Consider the following 18,164-nt stretch of genomic DNA (forward strand, 5'->3'; position numbering starts at 1 on the left):
GTGCGCATTCCTTAGAACTTGCAAGGTGATTCTGACCACAGTTTGTGCACATAGATTTACTAATTCCTCTTTGATGCGTGATCAGAAAGTTGAAGATATGAAAATAGCGTAAGGACACCAATAGGAAAGCCCAGCAAATCATGGAGAAAGGGCACGGAAGCAGACCTAGGCCTGGTGGGAGTTCATATTTAATCCCATACAGTATATGCCTATGATGAAAATTTTTTATATTTAATAATTTACATCTTTATCAGATTTATTTTTTTCTTTTCTAATAACTAATCTCTTCTTTCTGTATTTCCTATGACCTTCTGTTAGTCCTTTTAAATGAACACTAATATCCTTTGGAAGGTTGAATTTCAAGCCAATGGCCTCTTTGGTGGGCTTGTTTCATATGAACAAGGTTCATGTTCTGAATAATAATAATAATAATTGCCTTATCTTGTAATACCATTTCAGCTATGTTGTGGCTCGCTCACAAATAACATTCTCTTGTATCAGTTTGAGCAGTCATTACTTTTTTCTTGTAGGCAGGAATGCTTTCTATTTTATAGCCACATTTATGTGGGATACAATCTTCACATTTGCCTTGGCAAACACTCAGGAGACTAGTTAGATTACAGCTATGGCTGGCTGGGGTATATTGAACAGTATGCTATTTCGCAGAAGACTAGTAAACAAGCATACTTTACTTTACCCATGTTTACTAAATCATACACTTTACTATTGTGTCTTGGTTCTTCATAATCTTTTTTTTTTCCATAGTTTCAAGATACAGTGATCTCCTGCCGGCTAATGAAGAATTAGAGGAATTTATTTCTGGTGACAGAAATTCATTTCTCGCTATAATGTGGTTCGGATTCCACAATAAGCTGTAGGTCCCGTTGCTAAGTAACCAATTGGTTCTTTGCCACGTAAAATGTCTAATCCTTCGGGCCAGCCCTAGGAGAGCTGTTAATCAGCTCAGTGGTCTGGTAAAGCTAAGGTATACTTATGACACAGTGAAGAAGCAATCCCAATGGAATTCAATAATAAAAGGGTGGATTCATCACAATAAAAAACCCACTGACATTTCTGCTTTTATTTTATGGTGTGGAATTCACATATAAACAAAGAAAAAAGCTAAGTAGAGTATCATTAATTTCTTGTATTACACACGAGACTCAACCTGCCCCTGTCCAAAGATGAAAAGTTGACTAAAAGTTATTGCACAGAGAGATATATAAATGTACCTAAAAAGAATACTGCATATAGGAGTGAATACCTCGCACCTGCTTTCAAATGAGTTCATAAACAGAGATGCGAGATGCGCTCAAACTCAGTCACCCACTTGATCACAAGGCAAAAGGGATTGGAGAGATTTGCACATGCAGATGAAGCCACTGTTTTATATAGTCTAAAAACTGAATGTCTAAAATTATCTCTGCAAGTTGCATATGTTACCATTTTATGCCGCCGGAGGACTTCTTTAAGCTTGCCACATAATCACTTTTGAATACTGGTGCATCTATACCACATGCATACAAGCATGGCAGTTAGTGAAAAGGTACTCTTTGCGGTAGGAGACTTCGCGAAGTCGAAGCTTAAAAAATACTAATGGGTATCTTACAAACTAATATTCTTCTCTCTTATATCAATGATATACTCAAAATGTGACCTAAAAAATCATGAGTGGTGCCACTGACAACCATCATTATCCTAATTTCTCTATTTGCACACTAAAGCACTGCTTTCTAATGCTGCTACATTTTTGACTATGGGAAGAAAATATGTATAGCATTCACATGAGACTACTGCAAAATGCTAAATAACACAAAACAGATATCTGGATAATCTCATTCTGAAACCTTCAAGAAAAGATAACAGTACTGTCTACCAAATCATCACCAGTCACTAGGAAACAGAAATTCCTACCAAGAATTAACAGAATGAAGTTCTGCTCTAATTTAGTTTACGTAACTAATTTCCGAGTGGGTTTTCTCCACATCTGTCTAAATTTACTACTCTGTGAAGTCACATGATTCCTGACTAGAAATAAGCAGATGACAGCCTTTATACCTATTTCCACATAATACTGCATCATAAGTAAAGTGACTTCGTACGTAATTACAGTTTTCAAACAAGCTAAGACCTGACACACAAAACTCTTAGTAAACCAGAAACCACATCAAATTAACTCAACCTCTTCTGAGACTCGGAAAAATAAAATAGAGATTCACTAGGATTTTATGGTGGCAAATACTAACACAAGATTGTGCTGTTACAATGCTTTCTATTGGTAATGACACAATCCTTAACAACTAGCCTGGAAAAAAGCTACAAAATTCAAATTGCTGCGGTGACCTGAAAATCTTTTAAAAACACGTTCCAATAATATGTTAAGTGTTGTGACCTTGATCCTTCAAATACAAATATAATAACAAACCCATCATTTATCTACAACATTAATATAACAGAGAAGCATCAATGCAGAAGTGCCACTTTTGAGTGAAGCAAGAGGCATATCTCACACACTTCTATCAACCACACGCACAAGTTTCGACATTTGTTATGCTTGAAAGTTAAACAATATTTCAATAAGAGAATGTTCAAGTCAGTTGCCAAATAATCAACACTGAAAACTAATACCAATACTTGGTGTGCAAAACACAAAAAGTACAGCGAAGTAAATATATATATGTATACAAAGACATACATATAAATACATACTTGGCTGGAACAGAGTACGGAAACGAAGTATACTGTCCTTGACAAAATGAAAGCAACAATTGTGATAAATATCCCTATAAAGGATACAATAAAAGAGTACAAAGGCCTTGTAAAAGTGTTGGAAAATATTGAAACAACTGGTTCTCAAAGAAATGTATAACTAAAGTCCCTGGGAAGATATATTGTCATGAGGAGATCTGAGGTTTAAGTTGTACTACTAGAATGGAAATTACTGGAAAGTAGCATGGAAAGACGTCCCACTTTTTCCACCACTGTTTAACATCACACACATTTCAACGAATGCGTAACGGTGATTTTCTAGCTTACATTGTAGGCTATTATTTGCTTTGCAAAAAGCTGTTCTTCAACAAGAACAATTGCGGAAAATTGCATCCAGCGCCTGAAATTCACGAAAGTCCTTCAAACCGAGGAAATTGTATAACTGTCACTTCGAACGAGCTCGGTTAGATCTTACATGTTCCCACGTCTGAAATCTTACTTGAATTCTATTTCAATATGAAATGCCTTTTGCACAGTTCCTCACCTTTTTCTTGACTAACATTTTTAACAAAAGATAAGGAGAGAGGGATGCAAGCTAGGGTGTCAAGGATATATACAGTGTATTCGATACAAACTTGCTAAACGCCAATATCACAGTACTGCACTACGCAATGACTACTTGTACATGATCATTTACAGTGCACATACTGTATGAAATTAAATTTCTGTGAAAACTAGTTTCTTACACAACCTCAACAGTTTCTTGTTCGTACATCCTGATATCAAACTCACCGCACACAGCTCATTGGACTAAACTGCAGTTGTCTAAAGAAAAACAATAATGAATGTTACATGTCTAGCATCATCCACTTACGAATGTTAAAAAGATCACACTGTTACGGCAACAGACTGTCAATATGGATGATGGTATGGCCCAAAAAGAGTGAAAAGATAAGAGTAAATTTTGAGAGAGGAGGGAATATTCATGACTCGCAGGGTTCAAAGGTTGTTCATGCGAGCATTGGTGAACCATATCCTAGTGGCCAAACAAATACACAGACGACAAGAGACCACCCTACAACCTGGAGGAACCAGGCAGTGGCTGCTGAGGACACTCATCAGGAAGACCTATGGGTTCCCCTAAACCCAATCCCCAACTTACTGGGACGGTAAGGTCATGTTTGCCTGTCCTGAAAGGGATTTGAACTTGGGACCACTACGTTGTCAAGTCCACGCAAAACCAACTGAACTACCGTGAACCTTTGTGAAATTCCAGGGCAACTTATCTTGTTTCTAAAATGAAAGAAAACTCAATGCACTATACCACGTATCACAAGAATGTTTATTATCACTTTGATAAAGCTAATTTGGTTATACAATAAAAGGAGAAGCAAGCAAAGAAAGTGTCCCAGTGCAACAAAAAACTAAAATAGTTATATAACACTTCTACACTTTGTCTCATTGTAAATGTCTTCACCAAAGATCTGCAGTTTACATAAGACAACTTTTAATCTTCAACAAAACCTTTCGATGAACTTTTACCATGAAACATTCTTTCTACAAAAGATTCAGCATTGCAAGCTTTGATAACAGCAAAGCCATAAAAACTGAATAAATAAATTATTTAATACATAAGTTTTAAAATGAAACATGTTTTTATTCAAACACAACATCAGCTAATTGACAGGATGAATGCATTTCATCCAACTGTAATAAGGCATCTACACAAACTGAATTATAATTGTATACATCAGTAATCAGAACAATGAGAGAGAGAGAGAGAGAGAGAGAGAGAGAGAGAGAGAGAGAGAGAGAGAGAGAGAGAGAGAGAGAGAGAGAGAGAGAGAGAGAGAGAGAAACTAGAACTCAAAGGAAGGCTAATAGTAATCTCACTCAAGACATCAAGCACCCATACAAATGCTGGACATACTCGATAAACCACAGAGTTGTCCAGAGTTGTAGTACAAGCCAACAGTAACTCGTGTAATAAAGCTGATGTAAAAAATAAAATACAGTATCACATATACAGCGCAATGTACTGTAACTGATACGACTTCACATTAGTGCGGCACGCAACAACATACCACAATATAATATATGGACTCTCACAAAGCACCAACTTAAGATACATGTCTCTGACACCCCAATTGTGCAGTATACTTAAAAACCTTATTTAAAGTCTTGAGAAAATATAATAGATGAATTATATCACTTAACATGAAACCATTTACATGAAAAATATATTTTCTGATAGTTGAAATAAAATACCACACACAAGAACTACTTCACACACATAAAAATTTCATAACATTGCCGTAATTAATGCTGACAGAAAATATGTCCATCCACAAAAATGTATCCTGTATTAATGAACACACGGTTTTAACTTTTGATATTTACGAGATTCTTTTGTTGTAGCATAAGATACCTTGTAAGATGGCTTTGAAGGGAAATGTCTGGTTAAGTGAACATGAAATGCAAAATATGTAACATCTCATTTCATGGGGTAAGGGAGATTACACTGAAGAACCGAGATAATATCACAAACTTCCTTTGAATAAAATGAACAAAATGACCTAGGCAGCCACAAATCTCTGCTAAAAATGAAACAAAACTATTTTTAAAACGGCACCCTTAATTACGTAAAAGCATGAATTTCCCTATCAGAAGTCAAGAATTAAAACAACCTAAGAGGTTGCACTCACGCTCACTCAAAGAACGTAAGCGTTACATTGGCAAGGGTTTGTCGTGACCAACTTACTTTTTAAAGGGTATCCTCGACTACACAAAGGCAGGAATAGTTTTGTTAATTCATTAGGAGTTCCGTGAAAATGACACTAGCTATTCCAGCACTAAGGAAAGAATGAGGGAAGGGAGGTGAGGGCATATCTCATCTGTTCCCTGTCCTGCAGGGACTATAAAAAAAAAACCACTGGGGGAAAAAAAAAAAAAAGGAAATTGGAAGTTTACTTCAATTGCACCTGAGATTAATAAATAATTATAATCGGCACAAAAACTGAAAGGACTAACGAACTACGTAGAATGCTATGGTGAATAAGCTGTGAGACTGTAAGGATCAAGCATTCTTTACAAATTTTTTTCCTTATCTATAACACACGTACCATACAGTACTTCTCTTTCAAAAGGAAAAAATGCCATAGCTTCAGGCAGTCCTATTAAAAACCATTTCCTTTCCATCGTCGTCACCTTCAACTTCTTATCACTGACCATATTCCTAAGAAATAACAGTATATTTTAAGGGCACTTGATTCGTTTAAAGGACAAAATAAACAATATGATACTATGTGCATAACAACTTACTGCCCACACCACAACACAGTGGTAACTGTCCATCTCAAGATTCTGTAAAATCATCTGACCCTTTCACAAAGGTGTGAACGTTACCCTAAGTCAATCTCAAAACCTTCATGGCATATGTTAAGGTGTAGATGACATAATAGCAATACACAGAATAAGCTGTAGATTTTTCCAATATTTTGTGCTTCAGCAAGTAATCATAAACGGTGTACTTTTTGTTCCATCAAAAATAAACACTTTGATAAGAAGCAAAGAATCCCAAAGGCCCTATAAGCATTATACCACTTTAATTCAAAGAGTGTATACGGTCTAATTACATGGCTTCCTCAAAGAAAGTGCTGTGAACATAGCATTGGCTACATGACTGCAAAATTACTACTTCAGCACACTATGCTCCTCCTAATTTACGTCCTACGCGGTAAACACTACGATTTCAACTTTGTCACGCCGTCGCCCATCATTTCCTGTCGTTTGTGCACTAAGGCAACGACAGCAAAACTTCTGAGCAGTCTTACCTTTATATTAGTAGCAGCGGCAGCAAGCGGCTAAGTAACCCGTCTATTGAAAGTTAACGAATGTGGTCCACTGCTTGGGTGTGGGTGCTCGTTCGTGTCATCAGATCAATAACGATTCACTATGAGTATTCAGAGGGATGCCATTTCATCCGTTACCAGATCACTGTGAGTATTCAGTAGTCAGATCATACAGATACCGTACCGTAGCAGTCATTGCAGCAAGCAAAGAACAAGTGCACTGTTGCAAGAAACTGCTGCTTCCCATTGCTCGCCAAGTAAAATCAATCAACACTTGAGCCCCCGCTTCAGGAGTTTGGGACCAAAGGAGTTTTATTATTAGCTTTTGTGTTTGCCTAATGCCTATGATAATTGCATAATGAGGCAAGTTGCAAAGGAAATAAATAAAAATAATAGAGCCATGCAGTTCACCGCTAGTCAAGCTAACTACATGGTGATGAGACTCTAAATGTATGTAGGTAGAAGAATCCTTCCCTTGCCAGCTGCCAAATACAGCGTGGCAATAACTAAGTTTAGCTCAGTTTACGGTCTTGAGTGTACTGTGGGTTTTGTTCTAAAAATGCCTTCAGCTTGGTCGGGTAGTCTGTCATCACGCCAGTGGCTCCAGAGTCGAAGGCGAGACGGAAATCATCTTCGGTATTCATGACCCATAGGTAAGTCTGTGGAAAAAGTAATTATGTCAGCATATCAGTAAGAAATTATATTTAGCCTTAAACTGAAAAATGAGATTCACAGATTAGAACCAAGACAACTTTTGGACAGAGCTGTTCAATTTCCTATTGGATGAAAAGTCAGCAAACACCATGTGACAAAGATTTTCCACATGCGAGAGACTTCAATACAGTGTATTTTGACATAAAGAGGGATACATGGTAGTAAGACTGAAAGAACCAGAAAATAATATCAATAAGCAGTCTGTATTAGAATGGGGGCCCGATTAGGAAATAAGTTCAGGAACCAACACTCCTGCATTAGCAAACTTGCTAACTGTTGGTTGTAGAAACATTATTCCATGGTCCAGCACAACATATTACATTTGCAGCTGATAATTTGTAGAATTTTATTATGATAATAATCTCAACAGTTGCTAATGCTGTCAGGTGGACAAGTAAACCTAGTAACTAAATTGATGTCAGTGTCTCTTAATGTTCTCCTCTTGAGACTGTTTTATAATAATAAACTATGAGATTATTGCAGTCACTATATGCAGTTATTTCTAAATATTTAAGGCTTAGTTCTTATTCTTACAGAATATCAAATCAAACACTCACCTGGACCCCACGTTTCGCCAGATGTTCAAATAAACACCGTCTGATAAGCAACGCGTTTGCAACATGGGCAACGACCGAGTGCCACCATTTATATCCAAAGTGATAGTTATAAATCCTGTCGAATAAAGAGACACAAATCAAATTGCGTCTGATTCCAAGCAAAAGCATTTTCAGAACATTTCATACTGAAAGTAAAAATTTTCAATTTTCAAATAACACTTAGTAATATTTAAGTAAAAACTCCATTGGAAGCTCTATCAACCTAACAAAGTTGTGATACTACCTGTATATGAAATTTTTATTGCAATCAAAATATATTGGTTAGCAACAATGTAGTGCAACTGCTACAAGTTACTATGCTTTCCCTTTCTACAGCTTCTTAACCATATGAACAAAATATAAATCTTGGCAACTTTTAAAATTTCTAAACAATTAAAAACTACACAAAACTTTTGCTGGACTCATCAAAGGAAAACTCAAGCAGTAAGTCAAACTAAATGAATAACTATAAGCATTTAAAACTAAACTTACTTCATCATGACAATTGGCATGAAAATTTCCAAATGTGTCTCCTTGAGTGGCATAAAAGGCAAGATCCCAGTGTATAACTGAACCAGCATTAGGCAAACTCGACGGGCGCTAAACAACAGGCACATATTAGGATTCTGCAATAAAAAGATATAAAAGTTCACACAGCACTTTCACCCTACTACAATAAATATAAAGCTCAATTTAACTGTAAAACAAAATCAACATCAGTGCACTTCCCACGGTGCACTGTAGGCATTACTTAAGGTTCTTTGCAGCGTCCCTTTGGCCTCTAACTGCAACCTCTGTCCATATTCTTTTCTTCCATCTCTTTCCACCCCTAATAAAAATTGTTTAAACATTTTTTCAGCACTAAATGACATCATAGGTCCAAGCGCTTGGCCTTTGTCCTAAGTTTGATATTCCAATCCAATACTAATCAATACTACAAGTAAACATTTGAATTCTTTAAGACTTTAGTACACAACAACCATAATTATTCCAATTACAACCTACTGTAGTGAAGTATTTTTTATTTTACTAGGAAATGTCTTGTTGTAGATAAAAAATGACTGAGTAATACAAAAACTATTTACAATACACTAGAGCATTAAAATTAACATATAACACCTCACAGTTTTAAAGTCAAAGAGTAATTTTTGCATGTCATCACATCAACTCAAGTTACAATATAGTCCTGTGTATTCAACCTACCTCCTTATAGCATTTCTGGGTGATGACATCTCTCACGTTGCCCCACACAGTAATGTGTTCACGATGGTACTTCTTAACCAGTTCACTAACCTTGAAATATATATGAAGAATGGGGATCAAATATCTATCAAATAACAAACTTACTGTGTATTATTCAACCTGCTACAAAATATACACATTTTTAATATTAATACAATTTCTATTTTTGTACACAAATGAACAAGTATTTAAGTACCCTTCAGAAATAACCTGGCAATGCACCAACTTTTCCTTTGCTTACAGGGACAAAGGCAGGGTGGTAAGAAGTGGAATTAAGTACAAATATTTGGATTTGTATATCTATAAAATATGCAAACTTTTCTTTAAAACTTCATATTTGTTCCTGCAGAAATAAAAACCCGTGTGCCTAATAGGCAACTCGCACCTTAGACAGAAAGTTTCGTCTCAAAGAATTGACTGGCACTATTCCAAAATCAGAATAACATGAGACTATGAAACTTTGAAAAAGTTATCAAATTAGATTTGTAATCCTCAGGTATATCTCTCACCAACACCCACAGATATAAAAATATCAGAAAAGCTTAATACTGACAAGAGTATAAACCACTTACCTTTGTGATCAATTCATTGCTGTCAATCTTGATATCAATATTAATGGGTGTGTTGGGAAAATTCTGGAAAGTCTCTTCCAGAAGGGGAAATTTCCGATCCTCGGATTTACTGCTGAACGTGATGCCCGGCATAAAATCCACTGGGATTTCTTCTTTGATGGGTGGTAAGTCCACATAATTGTATTCCGATATAGAACCAGTAAGCTCTGTCCTGATGTCTAACACAGAGTCATGACAAACAACTACATGACCATCCAAGGTGAGCTGACAGTCAAGTTCTAGCATGTCAGTTCCAAGTTCGACTGCACTGAAAGGGTTAAGTGAGAATAATGAAGAGTCATTTCTGAGAAACCTAAGAGATACAAACAGAAAGGCTTCTCGTGTATACACCAAAATACGCCTCTATTTCTATTTCAGTTATTTCCAACATCTGATACTAAACACAATTCATATAAAAAACAAAAGAAATTTTAAGCAAACCTTTTCACCTACTTTTTTTTCCAATATCAGCCCACAATAATTGAAATTGTACTAAATTTTTAATGCTTCCAGATATAATTCCATTTAAATATCAGATAAACCTCTGCAGTTCTAAGCAGACGAGAGACCACCTTTACTGAAGTAACACATTGGACAATTGGTAAAGTTGTTCTATTAGTAAAAACAAGAGTGGCAGCTCATAGCTGGCTGATTATCACCCAATTTCTAAACTCCAATACCATGCCAAACTCAGGGAGATGAAAATTAAGCAGGCATTCCTCACATAGATGAATTTTAACCAACAGATTGAAACGCAGTTGATGGGCACTACAGGAATGCAATCTCTGGTGTAACTTGGGGAATTATTCTTGGTGGATTATTATTTAAGTTACTTTTTTGTGGTTGCTGATTCTGCTCAGAAATATCTTGCTAAAATTAGCACATGGTTGACTTGACTAAAGGCTGGAACTGAAAGATGTTCCAGTAAGGAAGGTGCCTAGCAAATACGATCTGTTATGCATCTTAAGCTTCAAAAGTTACTGGATTTTGAAAAACTTTAACCTCTTATCCATGATGGGATGGCAACAGTTCTCCAGACATTATTCCAGAGAACTAGAAAGACTTCCCAAAAAATCATACAATTGAACTGAGAAGAAATTTGAGAAAAATATACTTACTGCCTAAATGCAGATAGTGTGTTCTCATAATTTTCTCCAGCTCCTGCAACAAAGGTGACAAAGATACAATTAAAATACTATACTGTCAATTGAAAATTGCAAAAAACATACTCATTAATGAGAACAACAGGGATGGTTACTGTATTAAAATGAACACAATAATACTTGTTTCCAGTACTAATTATCATATATAATCTTTGGTTTATTAATGTTAAAAATTAATCTAATCCTCAGAAAAAAAAATCAACTTGTTACCAAGTTTCACCGGCTGATTCCAGCTTGTACTTAGCAATACTACATCTACATAAAAGTTAAGTAAAACTGAAGACTACTACAGGAGCCCGATTCCAGCCAGTGACCGACCAGAATATTTACCACCTTTCATTTATGTCATTTATTTATGCTCATGATAGTTTCCTTTTGCTCTTAATTTTACAGTCATCCCCAAGAGGCTGGTACTAAACACAGCGCCCATTTTGCACGTATGATAGTTACCGAACATGAGAGGAGCGAGAGTAGCCTTCAGTCTTAACAACAGTCGATGGTTTGTACAAAGAATATACCCACAGGAACAAAGAAAGACAAAGCAGCCCCAATCCTCTTTACCCACAGGAACAAAGGAAGACAAAGTAGCCCCAATCCTCTTATGTACTTCACATCATCGCTGTTCATTTTTCTTCCCATCCACAGTGGACAAAGAATTTAAAAAAGAGAATTTTTTTTTACTTCCAAGTCAAGCAGCAGTACACTAGTCTATTCATCATAATGGTTGAAGAAAAGTGCTAACTTTCCGCACAGGAGTAAGGGACTCCCCTAACTCAAAGACTTGCCTCCAATTAACCACCTTGTTGCTAAGATTCAATGACCATCAGTGGGTCATACTTCCATATGGGCAAATAACGATAAGCCAAGACTCTTACCATTATCATCAGTATAACTGAAGACTACTACCGCAGCCTGGTTCCTGCCTGTCGCCAACCAGAATGCTTAACGCCTCGTTTATGTTTTCATTCATATTTATGCATTTTGTTTGTGTTCACGATATTTACCATCTTTTGCTTATGTTTTACATTTATCCCCAAGGGTCTGGTACTGAACACGGTAACCATTTTGCATAAACTGACGGTTACCAAGTCAGAGCAGCACGGTGCTAGTCTTCAGTTTTACCTTACCATAAAGGTTTGTATTTTAAAGCCCTCACACAGTATGAACAGACTAAGACTACCTGATTAATTAAATAGTTTAAAGAAATCAAAGCTACTGTATTATCTAAGGCTAAGCAGCCTGTACTGAGCAGGTACCCTAAATTCTAATCTTACAAAAGGTCCTGAAAAGCCTTGTCTGGCAATTTCTTCCCTAAGATAAATTTCTGTGCCCTTGATACCTATATATGACTTTTGGAAGACGGACAGGCAACTTAAAAAGGTAACCATAAGGAAGGGTACAAGAAACAATGACTTAACAATCTAACGGTTCCCAAATAACAGCTCGGGTCAAACTTTTCTGCCCTACCCTGCCGGCAGGCAGGCCAAAGGCAGCAGATGAAAGAATAACTTCGCTACAAAATAAATAAATAAATAGAAAAATTAATAAATAAATCGGGATGACGAGTAACTCCATAGGTGGGCAAAATGACAGGTTCGAGGTCAGCTTTCCCCGATGTACCCTACCGGCAGGCGGACCGAGGTAGCAGACGAAAGAACGGCCTTCCATACGAAAATAGAAATGAAGAAAAGGAGCAGATGAATAAACAGGACGAACAGCCCCACACAAAGTGGGCCACAATGAGACATTATCAATAATAAATTGATTTGCTGCATTGCGTCTCTCTCACCTCCGCGATGACTAATGTGTCTGCAGATGAACTTGACGTCCTTTTTCTTGTGCAGTAGCATTGGGAACTTGAAGAATATGATCGACGATATGATGTAGCATCCCAGAACGGCAGCGACGATCATTTCAGTGACCATTTAACAAAAGGAGAGGGAGAAAAAGGAGAAGAGCGACGGCCAGACCCAGGTCTCCTTCGGATTTTGTTTACTACTGCAACGCCGATCGTCGGATCGGTACGGTCGAGTCCGAACGCATTTCGCGGGCATACGGTCCTCTTTGAGCGCGCAGAATGGCGTCATTGATCTCTTAACGTTTCGGGTTTTCTTTTTACTAACTTTTCATTCGTTCTAATCGCGAATTTGCTCGTATATATTCGAAAATACGAACGTCGTCTGCAGTCCGTGCGCAACTCGCAACTCACCTGTGTCGAACTCATTTCGCGAGCTTGCCCTCCTTTTTTAACAAGAAAAATGACGCCATTGTGATATTAAAAAGCCGGGTTTTCGTATTTTCAAATTTAAATTAATTTAAATCACGAATTTATTCGTGCATGTTAGAAAATACGGACATCGTCTGCAGTCTTTCGTGCGCATCTCGCAACTCATCTGTGACATCACGTGCTGAGTACTCGCCTATTGGTCGTTTCCGTAGCATGGAGTGACGTCACGAAAACCTCGCCGCTGATTAGTCCATTTTTATACCTGTCCCGCGACGTCACATCACTTGACGGACGTGATTGGTCGGCCGTCTCGACGTCATCGTTGCGGCTCTGCTGATTGGCCGTCGCCGAGAAGTCGTCTCATTCAAGAGTGACTTGGGGAAAACAATCGGTATGGAGACCGCAGAAATTCAACTTTTTTAGCCTCGTTTACGTTGTAAATTAGTGAATTACGTCGTTCGTTATAACTGTGGATGCGGCCGATGCAGTGAAGAACGTGTAGTGTAAAGGAGGACGTTGGATAATGAGGAAAAGTGCGTAAAACTGGCGAGAGAAGTCGGCTGCTGTCTGGGGAACGAGGTGGTGTATGGCAGCCCTACTGAATAGGCTTCTTGAAAGCTTCCGAAGAAATTCGTATGTATGGACACGAACCGTCATTTTCAATGTGTTTATCACGTCGTGAACCTTCTTTAACCAAAGATATTTAATCGATTTCTGTTTTTAAATAGCCGAGTGTAGAGTTCAAACCTCTTTTGGCAACGGTAAGTTTAGTATTGTCAGACATGAAGTTAAATCATATTTAAATATGAACTAATTCCAATAAACTCTCTTTCCTTTAAGTAATAATGATATTAAGTCATGTAATTCATAATTTTTGAATGTTTCTTGACATATTCTACGTTTTTCTCGTTATCTGTAATGGTTTATTTTTATTTTGTCTGGGCAAGGATTTTTTTCTCATTTGACGACGTGGGAGGAAAGAATATATCACATTGACTTACTTTAATATTTTCATTTATTGTTTATAGCAATATTTAGTCACAGAATTACCCTCAGTTATTATTAGATTATTATTAGATATGTTTAAGCTAGACCTACCATATTTTGGGTAGCATAGATTATGCCTAAGCAAGGTTGAGTCGACTTAATGCGATTTGTTTTGCAGTAATTTCTGAGTGGGACCTTAGAAGAAAATAAAAAAATAAAAAAAAGAAACTAGGATAGGCCTCTCTTCAACTAGATTTAGGCCAAAGAAGCCATTAGGGGCTAGGCTTCGTTTTTTTTAACGTAGATTAGTCATGTTTCACAATTACAGACCCTTAACTCTTTAGAGGCTCGTGGGCTTAATCGTTGTTAGGTTGGTTAGTGGCACCAGTCTGTATACTTTGATAAAAGATTTCCCCTTGAGGTACTGCAGTTTCCTCAGTGCACCTCACGTGGTGCACTGTAGGCATTACTAAGAAGGGTCTTTGTGGCAATCCTTCAGCCCCTAGCTGCAACCCCTTTCATTTCTTTTCCTGTACCTCCATTCATATTCTCTTTATTCCGTCCTCCTTTCCTCAACCCTCTACTGACAATTGTTTCGTAGTGCAACTGCGATTTTTTTTTTTTTTTTTTTTTTTTTTTAGGGGGTTTTGTATTTATGGCAGTTTTTTGGTACCACCTTCCATTTGCAACTGTGGTTGCCTGTGTTGGGTGAAATGATTAGTTGCTAGTATCTACTGGATTCCATTCCCGTCATTGAACATCCTGGATGTAGGATGATAGAAATGCAATCTTCTGCTGCTGTTTATTGGGCGGTGTACATTGTAGCGAGAGACACGAAGAAGGATACAAAGTATATAAGCATGTAAATGATACAATACAAAATATATGAGCATCGAAGCTAAGCATACAGTAAGGAATCATATCCTACTACATGAGGTAGACCTTACAGAATTGAGGTCTGTGAGGTAGTTCACATAGGATTCAGTACTAAACATGAGAACTTATACATTGTAATATTATACAATACTGTACCTATGAACTGAATACGTCCACCGTACGAGAATTTCTAGTTACATAAGGTATCTTGCACTTGGCGTTACATATCTTGCACTTACAAATGAGACATACATGACAAGTTTGTAGACCAAGTTTTGCTCTATGAAACAATTTATTAAGAAGTTTGAAGGTAAAGAGAAACAGCTCTTGGTTGCGTGTTTAGGGAAAGAACAAATTATCTCAGATTTTTTCAAGATGTCATTATGGAAACCATCTTCATATTTATTTTCTTTATTCACTAGATATTCCAAATGCTATATTGGCTATTGTACCATTGTTTCTTTAACGTTTTTCTTCAGTCTCCTCAGTAACATTTACTGATAATATACAAGATGTATTTTAGATTTATCATGGATTAAGAGGTCATCTTTTTTAAGCATTTTACTTTTTGTAAAGCTATTTTTCTTTTTCTGTGTGAACATCATTATACTGTATCATTTTCTTTTTTTTTTAGATTTCAGGTGACAACTGTTTAGAAACCAGATATATGCCACCATCTCAGTAATTAGCAAGCACAGCACATACAGAACAACACAGGAAGATGCCGCAGCAAGCGTCTCCATATGCGGCCCTTGACGGCCAGTATGAACTCCATGAAACCATTGGGTCTGGCGGCTTTGCCAAAGTCAAGTTGGCCACGCACATTTTGACGGGGGAGAAAGTCGCTATAAAGATAATGGACAAAAGGCAGCTTGGGGTAAGCAGTTTGCTTTTTATTTCAGCGTAATGTTGCATCGATTTATGTTTTTTCAATGCAACTCGTCAAACATTCATCTAACTGTAACTGCTGACATGGCAAAGAAAAATACATAGTTATACCTGGCTGGAGAACCTTGAGTATTCCTTTAACCTTTTTACTTTGTGCCTTAGAATATTGCCTTTTTCTTGTCAGGGCTGTTAAGTATCGAGACCCATCAATTAATCTGCATCCCCTAAGGAAGTTCGACTAGAATTTTCCTTCGGGTGTACATAGAACCCCACAATTTAGTGGGCAAAGAAAATAATGAATGGAAACCCAGAAACGCGCTTGAGTTACCTGCAAATGAGTAGGTAGAAAACTGACCCCACCAGCCCAGTGTAGTATAACTGCGAAATTCTTCCTTTGCTGTGTTGCTAAAGTTATAGCTAGATGAATGGTGGTGAATATTGAAATAAATAATTTCATTATGAAAATTCATTTATTTTCAAGCATTTATGTGTTTTAAAACATTGTGAATTCTGTAGAACCTTTTGAGAAATTTCCTATAAATTTTTGTTCATTTTTTCACCTTGAACTGAATTATTTAGTTTACATTTGAAGTTTCTCTATAAAATTCAAGTTGCCTAATATTTTCGTTTTAGTTTTTCTATAAAATCTAAAGAACCCAATATTTTTATTTTAGTTTTTCTATAAAATCTAAAGAACCTAACATTTTTATTTTAGTTTCTCCATAAAATCTAAAATACCCAATATTATTTCATTGTTCTGTAGGATGACCTTCCCCGTATTTACCTAGAAATTGAAGCAATGAAGCAGCTGACTCATCAACACATTTGCAAGCTCTACCAGGTGCTGGAAACAGATATGAAACTATTTATGATTCTTGAGTACTGCCCTGGAGGTGAACTGTTTGACTACATAGGTAAACTCATTAACGTTGTGTCGTAGCTGCATTTACTTTACAGATATAATTCTCCTAAGGAATTTATGCATTACATACCAGTTTTACAATTAAATTTGTCCAAGGCATTCTTAGATTGAAGGAAAAATGGTAGGACTTTTGTCCAAGGCATTCTTAGATTGAAGGAAAAATGGTAGGACTTTTGTCCAAGGCATTCATATTGTCTACTCCTTAAGAAGAGCCCTAGTCTAACAACAGGTACTATATGAGGTTTACTTCATTTGTAGTTGCAACATCTAGGCCAGGCAGGAAAGCTTGAAAACAATAGTATAGAAGGACAGCTGTGTGCTGTCAGTACTTCAAGATTTCTGGGGACTAGTCCCTGTCTCTTAGCTGTGGTTCTAGGTGTCTCTGGGTGGTTTCTGTAGAGAAGAAGTAGCTGAACAATATCCAGAGAAGCGTAATGATCTCTCTTGGCCTTCATATGAGTTGACTGGTTTTGTCAGGTACTGTGAAAAGACAAACCTCAGGAGAGAGGAGGAGACATAATGGGCACAAGATTCTTGTTGTCAGTGTTCTTGCTTTTGTCATGCTGGTTCAAGATCTCTCTCATCTTGCCAAAGACCACCTCTGGTCTGGCTTTGTCAGTCTTGTCTGTGCAAGCTGTCGTTGTACTTCCTAGAAACCAAGCAATCCCTGCTTAGAAACAAAATTATTATTGACAGTGGATGATAATGGTGAACTTACTCTAGTAAAAATTCTCATAACTTGAATACCTATACAGTACTAATTATAACAGTACAGTTAGTAAACACAAAAGCTTATCCTTATTGGGAAATATAGTTTTTATTTATCTGTCGATGCAAAGGTTTTTGAGTGATGGAAATTTTTTACGCATGATATGTTGTGATAAGGAAAGATTTCACTCTGTAAAATAATTGGTTGTCTAATGACTGTCTTCCTTTACAGTTGAGAAAGATAGACTTCAGGAGGATGAAGCGCGTTTGTTTTTCCGTCAAATTACATCAGCTGTTGCATATATTCACAACATGGGATATGCTCACAGAGATTTAAAGCCTGTAAGTGATTTTTACTCAACTTATTACATTTTTAGGACCCATAGGTTAGTTCATTTCAGTTAATACAATTTAAAGGTTTAAAAACTTAAACTCAGCGTTATAATAAAATTTTCAATTAACCTCTACACAAATGAATAGAGATTAGAGATAAAGTCATTGCTTTCCATAGAGACACCAGCAGATCTACAGAACTGGAAGTTGGTAACTTCAAAAGTCATGTCAGGGAAAGGCTTAAAATCTTAATATATAAAAGTCAATGTTTTTATTACATGAAATATATTTTTTCATACAAACTCATTAATTGTATATTGTTGTACATCTTGGGTTT

The 18,164-nt window shown here is 36.8% G+C and overlaps 2 protein-coding genes across 5 annotated transcripts in view; one reads left to right on the forward strand and one right to left on the reverse strand.

Annotated features, from left to right (window-relative positions):
• The window catches only part of LOC136846765 (maternal embryonic leucine zipper kinase-like), a 28,264-nt gene that overhangs the window by 1,114 nt on the left and 8,986 nt on the right, over positions 1 to 18,164 (forward strand). The window contains exons 1-4 of one of the 4 annotated variants that reach the window (XM_067117987.1): positions 13,465 to 13,750; positions 15,611 to 15,853; positions 16,628 to 16,778; positions 17,727 to 17,836. In XM_067117987.1, coding sequence (XP_066974088.1) covers positions 15,698 to 15,853; positions 16,628 to 16,778; positions 17,727 to 17,836 — 417 coding nt within the window. In that variant the 5' untranslated portion in view covers positions 13,465 to 13,750; positions 15,611 to 15,697. Of the gene's footprint in view, positions 1 to 13,464; positions 13,875 to 15,610; positions 15,854 to 16,627; positions 16,779 to 17,726; positions 17,837 to 18,164 lie in introns of those variants that run through there. The other 3 variants (XM_067117985.1, XM_067117984.1, XM_067117986.1) reach the window with 3 other exon arrangements.
• LOC136846767 (lysophospholipase D GDPD1-like) lies at positions 4,028 to 12,935 on the reverse strand. The gene is made up of 7 exons (XM_067117989.1): positions 12,676 to 12,935; positions 10,842 to 10,884; positions 9,685 to 9,991; positions 9,074 to 9,163; positions 8,363 to 8,496; positions 7,832 to 7,946; positions 4,028 to 7,219 (listed from the first exon to the last, which is right to left on the reverse strand). The coding sequence occupies exons 1-7, from the start codon at positions 12,809 to 12,811 to the stop codon at positions 7,073 to 7,075; spliced, it is 972 nt and encodes a 323-aa protein (XP_066974090.1). The 5' UTR covers positions 12,812 to 12,935; the 3' UTR covers positions 4,028 to 7,072.

This window comes from Macrobrachium rosenbergii, chromosome 15 (genome assembly GCF_040412425.1).
Source record: "Macrobrachium rosenbergii isolate ZJJX-2024 chromosome 15, ASM4041242v1, whole genome shotgun sequence".
Classification (NCBI taxonomy): domain Eukaryota; kingdom Metazoa; phylum Arthropoda; class Malacostraca; order Decapoda; family Palaemonidae; genus Macrobrachium; species Macrobrachium rosenbergii.

Bases quoted from the DNA above. Each gene is read 5' to 3' on its own strand.
- LOC136846767 (XM_067117989.1), bottom strand. From the start codon at position 12,811: ATGGTCACTGAAATGATCGTCGCTGCCGTTCTGGGATGCTACATCATA. The intron at 10,885-12,675 runs GTGAGAGAGACG...CCTTTGTTGCAG, and splicing joins ACACATTAGTCATCGCGGAG to GAGCTGGAGAAAATTATGAG. The intron at 9,992-10,841 runs GTAAGTATATTT...TAACCCTTTCAG, and splicing joins ACACTATCTGCATTTAGGCA to TGCAGTCGAACTTGGAACTG.